The sequence below is a fragment of the Vigna umbellata genome, chromosome 1 (assembly GCF_029865625.1).
Source record: "Vigna umbellata cultivar VRB3 chromosome 1, Vumbellata_1.0, whole genome shotgun sequence".
In the NCBI taxonomy this organism is placed as follows: domain Eukaryota; kingdom Viridiplantae; phylum Streptophyta; class Magnoliopsida; order Fabales; family Fabaceae; genus Vigna; species Vigna umbellata.
In genome coordinates, this window is record NC_142165.1 from 97616504 (window position 1) to 97632599 (window position 16096).

At 33.9% G+C, this 16096-nt stretch overlaps 2 protein-coding genes and 1 long non-coding RNA gene across 4 annotated transcripts; all 3 read right to left on the bottom strand.

The window, feature by feature from the left end:
- Positions 1 to 2478: 2478 nt before the first annotated feature.
- Positions 2479 to 9609, bottom strand: LOC124828899 (ubiquitin-conjugating enzyme E2-23 kDa-like). Of its 2 annotated transcripts, none has more exons than XM_088104999.1 (7): positions 9523 to 9609; positions 7169 to 7240; positions 4747 to 4826; positions 4302 to 4416; positions 3971 to 4023; positions 3624 to 3752; positions 2479 to 2814 (listed from the first exon to the last, which is right to left on the bottom strand). In XM_088104999.1, exons 2-7 carry the CDS (start codon positions 7210 to 7212, stop codon positions 2678 to 2680), a joined length of 558 nt encoding a protein of 185 aa, XP_087961125.1. In that variant the 5' UTR covers positions 7213 to 7240; positions 9523 to 9609; the 3' UTR covers positions 2479 to 2677. The 2 variants fall into 2 exon arrangements, with proteins under 2 accessions (XP_087961125.1, XP_087961126.1); XM_088105000.1 differs by having other exon boundaries at positions 7169 to 7243; positions 9523 to 9582.
- A 1647-nt stretch (positions 9610 to 11256) lies between these two features.
- Positions 11257 to 12835, bottom strand: LOC124828900 (RING-H2 finger protein ATL48-like). Its single transcript, XM_047302295.2, has 2 exons — positions 12677 to 12835; positions 11257 to 11646 (listed from the first exon to the last, which is right to left on the bottom strand). Exons 1-2 carry the CDS (start codon positions 12735 to 12737, stop codon positions 11474 to 11476), a joined length of 234 nt encoding a protein of 77 aa, XP_047158251.2. The 5' UTR covers positions 12738 to 12835; the 3' UTR covers positions 11257 to 11473.
- A 953-nt stretch (positions 12836 to 13788) lies between these two features.
- LOC148206943 (uncharacterized) lies at positions 13789 to 16054 on the bottom strand. Its single transcript, XR_015786897.1, has 3 exons — positions 15908 to 16054; positions 15700 to 15762; positions 13789 to 14007 (listed from the first exon to the last, which is right to left on the bottom strand). It is a non-coding gene; the product is annotated as an uncharacterized LOC148206943 (long non-coding RNA).
- Between the last annotated feature and the right edge of the window lie 42 nt (positions 16055 to 16096).

Consider the following 16096-nt stretch of genomic DNA (forward strand, 5'->3'; position numbering starts at 1 on the left):
TGGAAGAGTGCATGTTAGCTTTTTGATAAAGTCAACAACCATACCGCATTGTCAGTTCAGTGGTTGGTTGGTGGACATGAAAATTTGTTTAACTTTACTTTTACACATCAAAAGTTATACCACTATTTAGATAGGTTTTTAATATACAATTTCTCACGTATAAATACTAAAGTTCCTGTACTAATCTTTCATGTTAATTTTTTCTGTCTCTTATTGTAGGATATGAATTTCTTTTGTATCTTTTTACTGATACACCACGTATACTGATTGGTACCGCACTTGATGACAACAGGCATTCAAACACAGTAAAAATAACTTTTTTCATTTTCTTTCTTCCCCACTGCCTCTTACTTTTATTTTTGGCATGCCAATATTATTAATAATTTATGCTAATAATTAGGTCCACTTACCCCTCAACTCATCATTAAGATTGTTAATCTCTCTGATATTACAATCATTTACGTTTTATCATCTCAAAACTATTTTTACATTAGCTTTCATTCTTTAATCTTCTTCTTTTTTTATTATCATTGTGAATTATTAAAATAAATTATAGTTTCTGTCCCTCGATAATGCACAAATAAGAGCATCTCCAATGTTGGCAAAGTGAATTGACAGTTTTATGCAAAGATTTCATTTTGACTTGTATGGTAATAAATACACGTGTCTGTAAGGAAAAAAAACAGAAAACAAAGAAAAAAAATATACAAATGATTAAGATGTTGACTTTTATATCCAATAAAAATCGATAAGTTTAAATTCCAAAGCTGTCTATTTGTAGGGTGTGTCTTCTTTGTCGAGTATACAATCATTGCAGATAATAATGACCATTCCACGCCAAACTTGGCATGATAGCTGCAAAGAAAAAAAACAATAAAAAGTAAAATGGGGAATTTTTATTTTTTTCATACATGAATGCTGTCTAAAGATTAATAGTTTGAACGGACCCGTGAGTTGTAAATCTTTGTGAGAACCTCAAGTTAAAGTGTAAACCTATGTAGTGTCTTTTCCAACTTCTATAGGCGTGTTTTGTTACATCATACAAGCATTTGGGCCACGTTTAAAAGTTGATATGATGAATGTTAATTCCTATAAATCGTAATAATAGCAACGGGGTGAGAAGTTCACGAGGCTCTCTTGTTACCTTTCACATGTTGGGAGGTGATGGAAACTACAGATATGGTGAAAAGACAAGAGTAAATGGTAGGGTCGAGGATTCTTGCACGCATGGCAACTAATTAAACCTATGATTGTGTCTGTCCGAACCCCGTAGTTACCAGCAAGAAGTCAATAACATGGGTTCTGCTCTCAAGCATTCAGATGTTATTCCCTCCACAAAACTGGCCTCACTTCCTGTTCTCTCAAGCAATCATAATATGATGGAAAAAATAGTCATTTTAAGTTCAAAGGGTTTTGATTATCTTTTGTAATGATTATCTTTTACTCTTTTACTCTTTTACTCAATAAAAAACACGACTTTACACATTGTTACACACCTAGAAAAGCAAATCTTGAGGTTCTAATCTTTGTCATTATACAAAGTATTCTCTTTTGACGTACAAAACCTTCTAAATTTATATCTTTTTTCATCTTCCATTGAAAATTATTTTGCACTCTGATTTAATCTCTTAACACTTCAAAAGTTTTCTGCATCTTTCCTTTTTTCTTAATTAATAATTTAGATCCATCACAAATGTGCCAAGTTCAGTTTTTAGCTTTTGGATTCGTGTGAATGTTTTGTTCTTTCTTCTGGCTATGTAGTTCCTTTTTGAGGAAAGTTTAGAGTGTGTTTGAATTAAACCGTTGAATGTGAGTCCATAGGGATCAGAAAGTGAGAAATCTAGATACCAAATGTGATTTTAGCTGTGTCCTTTCTTTGTACATCAACTTGGGTAAAATGGTACTGGTAAAAAATAGGGAAAGATTGAATTAACAAAGAGGCTAACGAAAAAAAGTTTTTTACGATCCATATTGAACGGAAAGTGTATAACTAAAATCTCTCTCGTTTCCTGTTTCATTGAAATTGCCATTCCATCACGAAAACTTTTCTCTTACTTGGACTATCAGCAGGAGAAAAATTTATACATTTTAATGCCACTTTCAACAAGTTCATCATTTTACACTAGCCTTGTGAAATAAGGACTTGTCAGAAACTCAAACGGTCCGTTTAAAGTTATTTTTGAAGAATTTTGTATCAGATAAAATTTCAACTAATTACCGTAAAAGTCCCTCAATTTTGTGCAATTATAAGCTACAATGGCTTTGCTTTTAATTCTTTGGTTTGCGTGGAACAAAGGGCAGGATTTCATGTTTATTTAAGCTACATTGATAAAAATATGTAGTTAGAAGTAGGAAGAATTTTACCGTCATAACTGGAAGTAATATTTTTAGATAACTATACAAGAGAAAACTGAAATTTTGAACAAGAATATTCAACACCTTTTCTTTTTTGAAATTAATGAACTACATAATGTAAAATTCGACTAAAGCGCTAACTATATATTATATTATAGCTTTTCATGAAATTACTGAGGAATGAGAACTGTAATTTTACAAGCAGAAACACTGAATATAATCCCTACGTCTTATAATTGAACAAGTAACAATGATGTAATAATGCTTTGATTGGTATTACATGGACCCTTTAAAGGTATAATTGGGAGACCATCAAACCCGCTTAAGGATCAGCATGACCAGGAATGTCATCATCACTAGATCCACTGTCTTCTTCACTGATGTCTTCCTCATCTCCACTCTCCTCACCAGCTGTAGAGTTGCTAATGTTTTCCTTCTTAGCATACCGCTCACAGTACTCTGTCCCCACAAATAGCAGAGCAATGTTTATATATCTTTTTTCACCATTAAATAGCCCCCCATTCACCAAAGCATCCTAACTTTAGAAATAAATCCAGACAATAAGAAATACACGAAGCAGTCTCGGGTACAAAAAATATCATCGTGTTTGAATAATTTACAGCCTTTGGTCAAAATATAGAATGCTGAACCATTGCATTGCATGATACAACTTCCTGATCTGGGCTGGGCGGGTGTTAGGAGAATAAAAAGGGAGTAAATACGGGTCCGCAGCACAAGGACGGTTTTATCATTACAAACCAAAGTCCAGATGTGATTCGCCCGGGAGGTTAAGCTATTCAATCAGAATAAGGAGATTTGTAAAGAGGATTACACCAAGAGTCCGTTAAGAGCATGTAATCACAATCGTAGTTGAAATGCAATTGAATTTTGGTTTAGAATCATGATTCTACTCACCTTCGGATTAAGCAAAAAACAAAAAGGTAAGAATTGAATTATAATTCCATTCTAACTAGAATTACAACAAATTTAATAAAATAAAAAATCGATCCCCAATTGGCGGCGACAAAAGGTGATCGCGGTGAGCAAGCGATGGTCATGGTGGCAAAAAATAGGATGAAAATAGTAGTGGTACTAACAGAAATAGCAAATCAATTCCAATGTCCAATTCCCATTCTATGCACAAATCCAAACAAACACTGCCAATCAGCATACAATAGGCATTGCAGTTGGATGACTAAAATAGGGAAACCAATATATAACGTGTCTTCAATTATAAGAAAAAGTAGCCATAACAAACAATTGCTCACCTTTAACTTTTTGGTCATACAACTTTTTATCCTTCATCATTAACGATGCTGCATCGCCATTGAGAGGATCTGAAGCATTTGGATAAAGCAGGAGTTGTGGAAGAAAAACTTCAAAGACATTTAGAAGATCTGAAAAACACAATAAATCTTGGTCATTTATAAGAAACAAAAAACATAACAGATTAGCCACAAAAAGAGGGAGGACATTAATGGAGGATAATATTCATGTTGAATTTTCATTCAGATAACTATATATCTCAGTGTACATAGACTGAAATATGACACACTAATAGAACCTTCACACAATGATACTTGAAAGTTTTACTATGAAAGTATAACTGAATTACCAAACATTGGGCTCCAAGATTGGTTAATAACATCCAAGCATACAGAGCCAGATCTGCAATTGATGAAATGTGCAAAGCAGAATAAGTCAGATCCACCAGTGCACAAACAATAGCAAGTTGTTTCAGTGACTTGATACTCCTAAGAAATATCTTGTACAAAATCCCAAAACAATGAAATATAAACAGCAGAAAGCAATTATTGACATGTATCATGGAACCCAAATATAAAGGTAATAATCCATTGACCCATATTAGTGCAGAAACTACATAGAGCAGGAGAAATATTCACCCAAAAAAATAAAGATTGACTAATAGCATATGAAGTGCTCACAACTCATCGACATTAGGATGGAATATTTTGTTCACAAAGCCAATAGAAGGGGATTTATATGGGTAAGCATCAGGAAGCTCAACACGAATTTTCCAGACACCGCCTTCATAAAGACCTGCAACAATCACGTAAATGTGATAAATCAAAGAACAACCAAATAACTTAAAGACAAGTAATTGATCTTTGTGCTCACAACCCCATTTAAAGACAAGGAAACCAGTGTCAAGCTAGAAGAAGAAGTATAGCATGCAAATATTATATGGACATTTGCGCTGATAGAAATAAAGCAGCTTCTCATCAAACTCTTTGTCTTCCCTCTTTTGTCTTGAGAAAGGAAAAAAGGGGAAATATTTATTTTAAAAAATTGAGTGGTAAGTAATTCTTCGTACACATTTACAGTTTCATCAAACATAAGTGTAGGTTAACCAAAGAATTTTGACAGTACTTTCTTTTGGACCATGAAACTCAACATTGAATTCACTAAGTCCATCGTTTATCGTCTCCACTGCATAATCGCTCATCATCCTGAAAAGAAGTAAGGAATGTTTGAGAAATATGACTCCAAAAAAAAACTTGCTGCGAGTAATCGAGCATACATGACCATGTGGATAAAATGCCAAGAGTGATAGTCTTGGACTGCAGTTCATCCAACAGATATAAGGAACAGTCATCAACATGAATTTACAAATTAGTACATGCATACGCTTTCAAATTCTAGACTGATGATAGTATATTAGCAGCATTTGATCAATGCCAAATCCCTCAAAAAGTTCAAGCCTTTGACACCATTTGGATAAACTTTTAACAAGTACTTTTAGCAGAAAAAAAAAAGGAGAGAGAGAAAATGAATGGAATTTCTCTCCTAAGTTAAAATTAACTTCACATGTCAACTGAGAAGCTCGATGATATAGCTTTTGAAAAGTTGAGCTTCATAAATTAATTTTAGCTTATACGAGAAATGGGGGTATAATTACCTTTTTTTCTCCTACAATTGTTCGTTGGAAAGTTTACTCATACTAGGCTTTTGCGACTTTGTTTTTTTGGGTCCTAATAGAAATGCACATACTTCATAAGCCTCACCAATTATGCAATGCATTTGAAGCATACAAAAGTCACTTGATATTGTTGTTAGGCACAGGTTACTAAATTAGATGAAGCCCATATGCCTTCATTATCAATTTCAACCATGTTATTCCGTACATAAATGCAGCATATAATTTAAAGTTTGACTACACTCTCTGATCATGTTCCTGTAACGATATCTACCAGTTCATTGTGATAACAGCCTATAAGTACCAAGTGGCACCACATAATACTATGACATCTTTCAGTGTAACACCTTTTATTTAGGCAACAAAAATATGCATAAATGATTATGCTACCAACACACCAACATATCATCGTCACTTAGTCAAAAACCTATAATAACTCATTACAAGACCAACAGAGTTTTACTAATTGAGCGATGTAAAGAATAGCAAGTATCATATGTTGTTAAGACATTTAATTTTTGGGAGGCAGAAAAGGAAAGTAGAGGGAATGTTCCTCTGAAAAATAAAATTATAAAAAAAGCAGTGGTTTAGTCCCCTACCACAGGGAAATATGATTGTATGACACAAGAAAAGGCACCATGGGGAAAACATAAACTGCAAACAGACCAAAACTAGGTAAGAATGTTCTTTTTCGCTTCTTTTTAATTTCCTCAATTGTTCTTAGTAATTTGCAGATCCTTATTCCCACTAAAAAGGGCAAAGTCTATGTTATGACTAAAAGTCAGCTTATGCTAAAACGTAATGTGATGGTGAAAATCATAAGCAATTTTTTTTCTTTTTAATTTTGGTGTTGGATTCTGTGCTTGGCATATCATACTATGATGAATTTGATTGTCACTTCGAGGTGATTTTTCATGACAGAAACAGTCAATTCATAATCCTGCCTTCTATCATGAATGTTAATAAATGGGTAAAACAAATTTCCTATCAAGTATTGCATTTCAAAACTTAACTCCAAAGTCTACTTTTTATCACTTAACCCTCTTGTTAACCCTCTTTTTATCACTGAAGTTTTTCTTTATCATGAATCCCCGTAATTTGTTTATTTATTACTCTTAGAATTAACTACTAAATTGGAAAAAAGTAAGGAGTCTCTAAACTTTAAAATCACTACATGACTCATCTCCAGTTGATATGAGATCTAAACTATCAAGAAGACACGTCCTGGTGGCCACCCACTATAATCCTTAACTCGGCCTTTATGAAAAGGCCTCCCTTAGGAGCCCTTTTCAACGAAGGGGTGACTGCAATTAAAGAAGTTTTCCAACAATCACATTAGGCCCCTTCAAATCTGATTTTCAGCGTCTTGTAAGCTTCTCACCGATCAACTAACAGATATTTTAACTTGAAAACAAAACTACACGGTATTTAGTAATTAACAAAAACAAAAAATTATGGTAAGTTAGGAAAGGCATGCACTTCAACGGATTTGGAAAAATTTTAATCCATTATAAATCTTACAAATTATTATACATAATGGCTATTTCATTTCAACAAAGTAGTCCAGGTCCTTTAGTGTAATTGAGCTTTAGTTTTTAAAGGGGCTTCTCTTTAAGCCAAATTAAACTTACTCAAACCCACCCACATTATGAACGTGGTTTCAAGATAAAATGATACCTCGAGAAAATAACCTACAATGTGCCAAATGTGCTTACTCATCACGTCATACTAACAGTCAAAACAAACTAACCATAATACATTTAAAAGAATTTGAGTATACCGCTTGCCACCTACTTATAGAAAAAATATACAGTAAATAATTCAAACAGTTAAAAATAATGTAACCATAAACACTCATTAAAACAGTCTACTTACAATTTCATAACATCCATTTCTCTTCTCTTGCTCGGAGATGACATTTTGATTATACAAATCACTTATTTCAACCTGCTACAGATACAATAAAGAAAGTTTAATATCTGCCAAATGTACATATCTGTTCTCATCTCCATCAAATTGGAAGATACGAAAACAAAACCCAATTTCAATGTGCAGTCTATATAAGCTCTATTCATGTGTGTTAAATTTAAAATAGGATTAGGAACTTGATATATAAGCTCAATATGTTTCTGGGGTGCCCTACATATCAAACCAAAACATATTTTTGTCCGAAAAAGATTCACCATAAGCTGATAAATGATCCAGATAAATGATACAGAGAAGCAGAAAACCCAAATATAAGAAACTTTAATTGTCTTGATGTTGTTGGAGATCTCACATTAACTAAGGATAAGGTTACTTTACCGTATATAAGTGAAGACAGTCCTTTCTTTACAAGCCATTTTATGATGATGAGTTAAATTTAAATTGAAGTGTGGTATTAGAGTCTATTATGACTTAGTATGGTATTAGAGTATAAAAGTGAAGACAATCCTTACTTTACAAGCCAATGAGATAAATTTAAACTAAGTATGGTATTAAAGCCAATTTTGTAAGAATGAGTTAAATTTAAACTGATTAGTATGGCCTATCATAACACCCATTATTGGACCACCACATGCACTACATGTACATGTCTCAGTGTGGGAGAGATGTGTTGGAGATCTTGACTAAAGATAAAGCAAACTTTCATAATATATAAGTGAGGTATACTCACTTTACAAGGTGCAAATTTATAATATGTAAGTGAGGATAATCCTCACTTTATAAGGTGGCGATTTTGAAAGAATGTAAACTCACTTCTCACTTTTTAATAAATACAAAAATCAAGAAGATCTATATTGAGCTCTAAAAAGGAGCCACATCCGTAAAGAAAGACACCCTATATCATACAAAGTTAATACTCAACGTGAAGGAGGCTATTGAAGATTTTTACACCCTGTATCATTTAAAGATAATACTCAGCATGAAGGATATTGGAGATGTAAGGAGGTCTGTTGAAGATTCTGGATTATATAAATAGGAATCCTCACCTTGCGGTTCTGTGAGGTTAAACTCACTTCTTAATAGATATTGATCCATAAAAAGAAGCCAAATATGTGAAGAAAGAGGCCCTATATCATATAAAGATAGTACATGTTCGAAGAAACTATCATTCGACATCAGAAATTAATTTCATTCACTTAATCTCTTTCCACCTAAAAACTACCTCTCGATTTGGGGTATTTTATAAGAATATAAAATAAAGCAATTAATGCAGTTCACAATTTAGAGGTGTTCTTTTAGAAAGAACCAAGAGAGGCTGTATATACGAAGGGAAACAACTTGATTAAGATACATCAATGCGTTTCATTGCATGTTTGATATAGATTATGTTTAGAGAAATGCCTAGTTTTCAAGTTCTACATAACACTTGAAAGAATAAGCGGTTATTCTTCCTCAATAAAAGCACATTAGCCATGGATCAAACAGAAAAGGACAAAGTGGACAAGGAAAATTAACAGAAACATAGACATAGTTGTTTAGGTATATACTACACAGCTCTGTTCATCATAGAGCATACATGTAGAATTTACACTACAGGCAAAGTTACACCAAATTCTTACTCAGTAAAGAGTAATCCTTCAACTACGATGAAGGCAACAAAAAAACCTCTAATTTCAGAAGGACAGAAGAATACTTAAGCTGGTGAAAAATCCCAACCCAATGAGACAAACACTATCCATGTGAATAAAATACGGACCAACATTATCACCCTTCCAAGTATTGAAGCACAAGGCTACCAGGTTCAAAGGAGAACACCAAGCAACAGTGACTAATGCAAGGGTCTGATGAATGTGCAGGAATAAGCAATACAAAGTGCGTGATACACAATGTGGCACAAGTGCACGTTTCATTTGGCACGAAGTGCAAATACATGAAAGTCCAAATCTTTTGCAAACGACTGCGTCCATTTGAAACAAAGGCAAATACCCAAAATTCCTTGTCTTACTGCGATAAACTTCCTAGCGACCAATTCGGCAACGGAGGGCAAAATGAGAAAAGGCATATTTGCGTTGATTGAATGAACCGATACCGACAAAGAAGGTTAGAAAAGAACTATTCTAGATTCCGGTAGAAAGATCTATGGCTGACCCATTTAACCAAAGATAGAGGAAAAACAATGCGTGAACTGCTATTGCTAAGCATGCTTGAATTAGTGCAAAATCAAAAGGAAGGGAGGATAAGAGAGGAAAAGTGGAATGGCATAAAAGAAGTGAAACTATAATTTGGGGGAAATGATGGCTTGCCTGAAACCCTTGTAGCGTTTTGGTGATGGCGTTGTGATCAGAGAGTAATTGAAAAGAAGAGAATTGAAAAAGGAAATGAGGAGAAACACATATATAGGGAGTGGGTGGGTGTGAGGGAGATAGAATGTCGACGTGGCACATAACACGTGTTATATGAAGGTTCGGCAATGTGGCAATTATGTTTCACCATTCTTCTAGTGAGTGCAATCCCTATTTATTACCTAGCTAATTCCAATTTATTACTCTAGGAGGTACAATCACCACTTCAAGTCCATTTATTATTTCCTCCATGAATCAACGGTAATTTAACATGCTATGGTCAATTTTTCTAACTATGTTAGTCTCATTTTAATTCATATATAATCCTCATCTTGATGGAAATCACAAATTTTCATAAAACCATATTTTATTCATGAGTTTTATTCGTCTCCTTAATTAATATAATGTATTAAATGTGCCAAGTATGATTATTATTATTTCTATTATAATATATATGACATGTGAAAATATATTAATTTTAATAAACATTTATTTGTATTTAAAGGTGAATGTATAAGTATATTTCAAATTAGAAAATTTAAATGAGAAAACGATTTTTTTTCATAATATTTAAAACCATTAGTAAATTTTGTAAGACTTCTATATAGTTCTAAACTAAAAGAATAATGTTTTCAATTTGATAATAACATTTTTTATGAAATTGTCTTTTGCTTGAAAGTGTAGTATATTTATCTAAATTTGCTATGTTGTATTATACATATATATACACACGCATTCAATTAAAATTATTAAGTTTGCATATTAAAATTAACTAAATTTAATCTTATACAATATATTGCATCTTATCTTTAAAAAAATCTTAAAATATATATATTTCCTTTATGTAAGTCTTGTGAATAATTCAGATAGATTAAGAAAATGTATTAGCATGATTCGATTGTATAAATTTATTCTAAAAATCTACTAGAAGAGATGGTTAAAAAGTTTTGCAATATTGATATAATTAGGAGTAGGTACTAGTGATATTAATGCAGTGAGTGTTATTTGAAAAATAAGGGGCGTACGATATTATAGCAACCACAATAGAGGTGAGCCACCCATAGTCATGTTGTTGTTTGAGATATTTCTCTCTCAAATGCAATAACTAATCAAAGAAAAAGTTGAACGATTAGTCCATCCGTTGACAGTTAGATATAGTATTTAAGGAGTGAACAATGCAGATCAACGAAACATGGTAAGTTGGGTGAAGGAAAACGAGAGAAAAGTCACTTCTTAATTGTTTAATCCAAAAACTATTTTTTCTTTCTTAAAAGAACTTATGAAAATCAAAATCCAGAAATATCTTTTGAATTATACAATAAAAAGTCAAATAAATCCTGAACTGTACAACACGAAAAGAGATTAAAAAAAAGTATGAGAATGCAGGAAGAAAATTATGGAGCAGCAGAAAGAAACTGTCTCCACAAACATACTTTCCAGTCCATCCTATTCTCATTATCCAGTTCCATTTTTTTTCTCACTAACCAAACAAAAGTTAAGTATGGAAAATAAAAATAGTTTCCAACATTCATTATACTCCTCGTGAGCAAAAAAGAGTGGCTAAGTCAGATTTCCTTTTTCCCCGTATCCTTGTGTCAAAACAAAGTGTTTCAATGCAAGAGCCAAGAATAATTGGAAACCTGGCTTCTATAACCATAACGAAGATAATCATGTTGCAGTCTGTTTCTCCAGACAGGAACGGTTAATCGAGTGTTTATTTCATTATAATCTATATATAAAAAAGGTACATTTGGGTGAACTCAATCGTTGTGTTCTGATAAAACTTTAAAAAATGAGATGTTGGGCAGAGGTTTTGGTCCTCAAGTGACCAAGATAGGACATAAGTATAACTCAAACCAACAAGGAACCACAAACTTACAAACTTCAACTTTTGCTCCCGGCCACTATAATTTTAACTCGATCGCCATGGATTTTCTCCATAATAAAAGGCAGTTCCAACCATGAGCGCTACTGTAGCACCTTGAACAACCACACGAGCCCTCATTAACTTTTGACCTAACTGAGAATTACCTTGTCTAAAACTGATTAAGCCAGCTGTGAGAACACCAGCAGTAACAAGTGCACCTGAAATTAACACAACAAATTTAACTAACATAAGTTGAATGACGAGGACAAGACAGCCATACAAAGAACAAGTTCCAACCAGTGAAACAGAAACACAAACATCGATATCAGCCATCTCCAGTCACCAAAAATGTAAAATCGATGTTTCCCCAAGGCCAATGCATACTCCACCCCAAATTACAATTTAAATTTGAAATCATCAAATTCCTTGTTTCTTCCTTCGGAAACGCAAAGATACAATTTTATCTGCTGCATATTCGCATGCTGAGTGAAAGAGAATTTATTATAAAGGGAGGCACTGGATGCTACCATTATGTATGCCATGTTGTTCACATTTTGTCAATATTAAAAAACGTACTCTTTTCCCACTGTAAAAGTGATTTCTAAGCTCAAAGTTACAGGAATCAAACACCCAAAATTAGTTAATTCAATTCAAGCATTGCACATAAAGTTCAGAACCAAGGTAAATTTCTTCCATTAACATATAATCCTTCGTGAAGTAATTGCAAGGTAATCTAAATACTGATAACCTACATATAAGCAGATTCGGCACATCAAGAAACCAATTAAATAAGTAATTCTTAGGTTTTCAAATTATGTCTCACACATATGCCCGTGCAAATTATAATCATAAATCTATAAACTTTGATTTTTTTTTTCTCATCCCCTCCAACATAAGACGATACCAGTAACGTATCACTCACATTTTGTTACCGCAGTCCCAAGTCCACACAACAACCCTAGATCACACCACCTTCCATTCCAACATGGAAGATAGGTCCCTACTAAAATCATTACAACAATTTCTCACTCTCTAAGTCCATCCAATATCTATCTAAAACAACAAATAATATTCCTAATTATAAACCCTCTGAACCTTTCTTTTCATCAATCCTCTTTCCAGTGAAAAAAGGACGGAAAGAAATATTGACGAATGAAAGACGAAACAAATAATGCATGAATACAACAAATGAAAGATGCGGATAATTGAAATTGAAAAACCGTAAAATTGAAAAGGAGAGGTTTTTACCAATGGGGACAAAAGGGTTCCGGACTCGCTTCTTCCCTTGTTCGAGAAAATCTTCAGACATGTTGAGAAGAAAGGAAAGCAAAGTGAAAATTGAGCCCTAATTGGAGAAAGAGGAAGAAGGTTGATGACACCGAATCAATGAATATATGGAGATGAATCGTGCAGGTGGCCTTGGGGTGGGTGCTTGGACAAACCAATGCCACGTAGCATTTTATTTTTTTAGGAATACACGCTTATTTATTTTACTTTTCTCACTTCATAAAAATCATTTTAAATTTTTCTTCACAAAATGTGATTGTTGAATGTTACATTACCCTATCTTAAGATTGAAAATATACGACCTATTCTGTTTAATTTTAATTTAATATTATAAAAATAATTTATCGGGTTAAATATGTTTTTAGTCCCTAAACTATTGGCCGTTTCTGGTTTTCGTCCCTCTTTCAAAGTAAGGTACAATTTGGTCCTCATTCTTTTCGAAAACGTTCGTTTTAGTCCTCGAAAACTAACACCGCTTAAAAATTTGGTCCTCATTTAGCAACAAAATGAGGACTAAAACCAAAGTTCCGAGGACAACGTTTCGAAAAGAATGAGGACCAAATTGTACCTTACTTTGAAAGAGGGACGAAAACCAGAAACGACCAATAGTTTAGGGACTAAAAACATATTTAACCCTAATTTATCTTCTCCTTTTGTTAATAGTGTGAGCATTACATTGTACTGTTTTTTAAATATACTTTTATTCATTTAATCGTCATTCCATTAAACAAACTTCTAAAATGTTTTTAAAATATATTTTCAACTAAAAGAGTATAAAATAACTTTAGTTTAGGTAGTTATCTTTAATTTACTCAATACTCTAACCATTATCAATGACCTGATTAGTTTTTCCACACAATATTTTGTGTTGGATAAATTATACTAAGTGTGCTTGCAAATGAAAAGAAAATGTAAAATTATCTTTAATAACATATATTTAAGACACTTAAAGTAAACAATTAAGTAAATATTGTTTTAGTAACAATAATTATTGTTATTATAAAATATTAGTGAATGTGACTCCAAAATATACGGCGTGCATATATAATAAAGACGTCATCAAATTATAATAATAAAAAACAGTTAGAAACATATAACTGAATATTGGGATTACAGTCATCCTTAAAATGCTAGAAAGTCAAAGCTTGAAGTACTAGAGTCTTCCAACATACCATGGGTTCTACATATTAAAGTTTTTCAAAATACATAAGTTAAAATAAGGAAATCCTAATGAAACTAGGATTCAGCGTCATCTTCCTCTAATGCATGCTCTAGGGGCACCTCTTTGACATCTGCTCTCATCCAAGTGGATGATCATCGCAAGAGAAAACACACACAAACATAGCACGAACACAAACAAGCAAGGGTGAGCTAATTATATAAGAAGTATACAATATAAAAATATGTGCATGCAAGAGTTAACTTCAATCAAGCAAGATAAACACGCATCGTAACATGTTATGTTCTAGACTTGACTCATCCAGACTTTAGAATGATAGTCGAGCTATGGCGGGTCTTGCACTCGTGGTGGCTTATGAAACTTGGGTTCCCCACCCTACCACACTCACGAGATTAGCCTGTTCCAGGCCTTAAGACATATTGGAAGCCCCCAAGACTAATACCTCCTGCTACTCCTCACCACATGGTGCAATCCTCTCTATGTGAGAAGGAAAATCATTGGAGTTTCAGGATGACCCCCAAGACTGAGCTCCTACTCTCATTCTAAACACTAAGAATCTCACCAAGAGATTCTAAACTTTGAAACTTATACCCATAACCTTGAGATCATACCACTTTCCTTTACAACTCATATACTTTTAATTAGCATAGACATACCCATTTAAGCTCCATAAGATAAGGCCATGGATATTAGAACATGCTTCACAAACAGTGTAACAACCACTTAATTAATTATAAAACAAAAGGAAATTAAACACTAAACTCAGGTCTTCTCGCATCGCACACACTGTTTCGCTTAGCGAAACTAAAGTGGCTCGCATAGCGCACCACACTCGCCTTGCGAATTACTTCGCATAGGTGACAGACATTAAGTCTCTCGCATAGCGCTACCAAGTCGCACAGCGAGAGTCAAGACAGAGACCAACCCTCCCAACCTTCTCGCCTTGCGCCCCATTCGCTCTTCGAATTAAAAGGGACAGTGGTTCCAAACCACCACCAGTCACAGAGCGACAGGATTCACCAGGCGAATCCACAAACAGAGAGCAGCACCCTTTGGTCATTCGCACAGCGCACCAGCTCGCACAGCGAATGACTCAGACAGTGAGCACCCTCTACAAGGTCTCGCTATGCGAGACAGCTCGCATAGCGAGTCTGCATAATCTACAGAACGCCAAATTCTGCAAATTATGCCCACTTGCACCCTCTAGACCAATTCTAGTCCTCTTTCCCATTTTCTAAGACCTCTAGATCGTGATTATGTCCCAGTTAAGCATGTTTATGTGATTTCTAACATCCCTCTAATGATTTTCAAGTGATCAAAACTCATTCCACTCTCTAAAACATCTAAATCAACAACCTAATGACCTAAGATCCATTCTACTATTTTTAACATGTTTTAGACCTTCCTTATGTGCTTAACAAGTTACATTTAACCCATCTAAGTTGTTCAAATTGTCCTATTGTGCTCTAGACCCCAAATGCCCAATTTCAATACCTCACTTCCCTTAAACTAACCTAAACCTTCTGCCTAATTATTGAACCTGTTTACCAAATTGACACTAAGCAGAAATCACACCCCATTCCCTTCCTACATGTTTTATTTATAGTCCTTTCGTTCATCCAAAACGATTCCCAAACAAACCACTACAGTCTCATTAACCACACATCTCAGTTCATAACATCCAACATGCTTAAAATATAAAATACAATCCAACAACACATCAGTTCAGCAGTCAACATGTATACCCATTTATAAAACAGATTCAAACAAAATAAATTCAAAAATGATAACTAGCTCCCCTTACCTAGGGTTCTCACAGTACAACAATCGACTCTAGAGAACCTCTCTCAGCAAAACGCACAATACCCTACAAACCACCCAATGGGTGATAGAACAGCTCTTTAGAGCTAAGTTTTGACAAGAAAATGAAGGAGGTTTATAGTTGCATGAAATCAGTAGAATAGCATTTCTTAGGTTCTAAAACAGAGAAGGAAAAAGGGAGAACTACTTACCAGTCCAAATGAAAGAAATAATCGGTTCAAAACAAAGCTCTCTCCGCTGCGGACGCTTAGTCACCATCTAAACGGACATGCACTGAATCAGTGAGTGTAAGGGTTAGAGAAAAAACAAAGAAAGAAGAAGGAAAACTGAATCTAGAGAGAAATGGAAAAGGTGACTAATGAACCAGGATAATAAAAAAT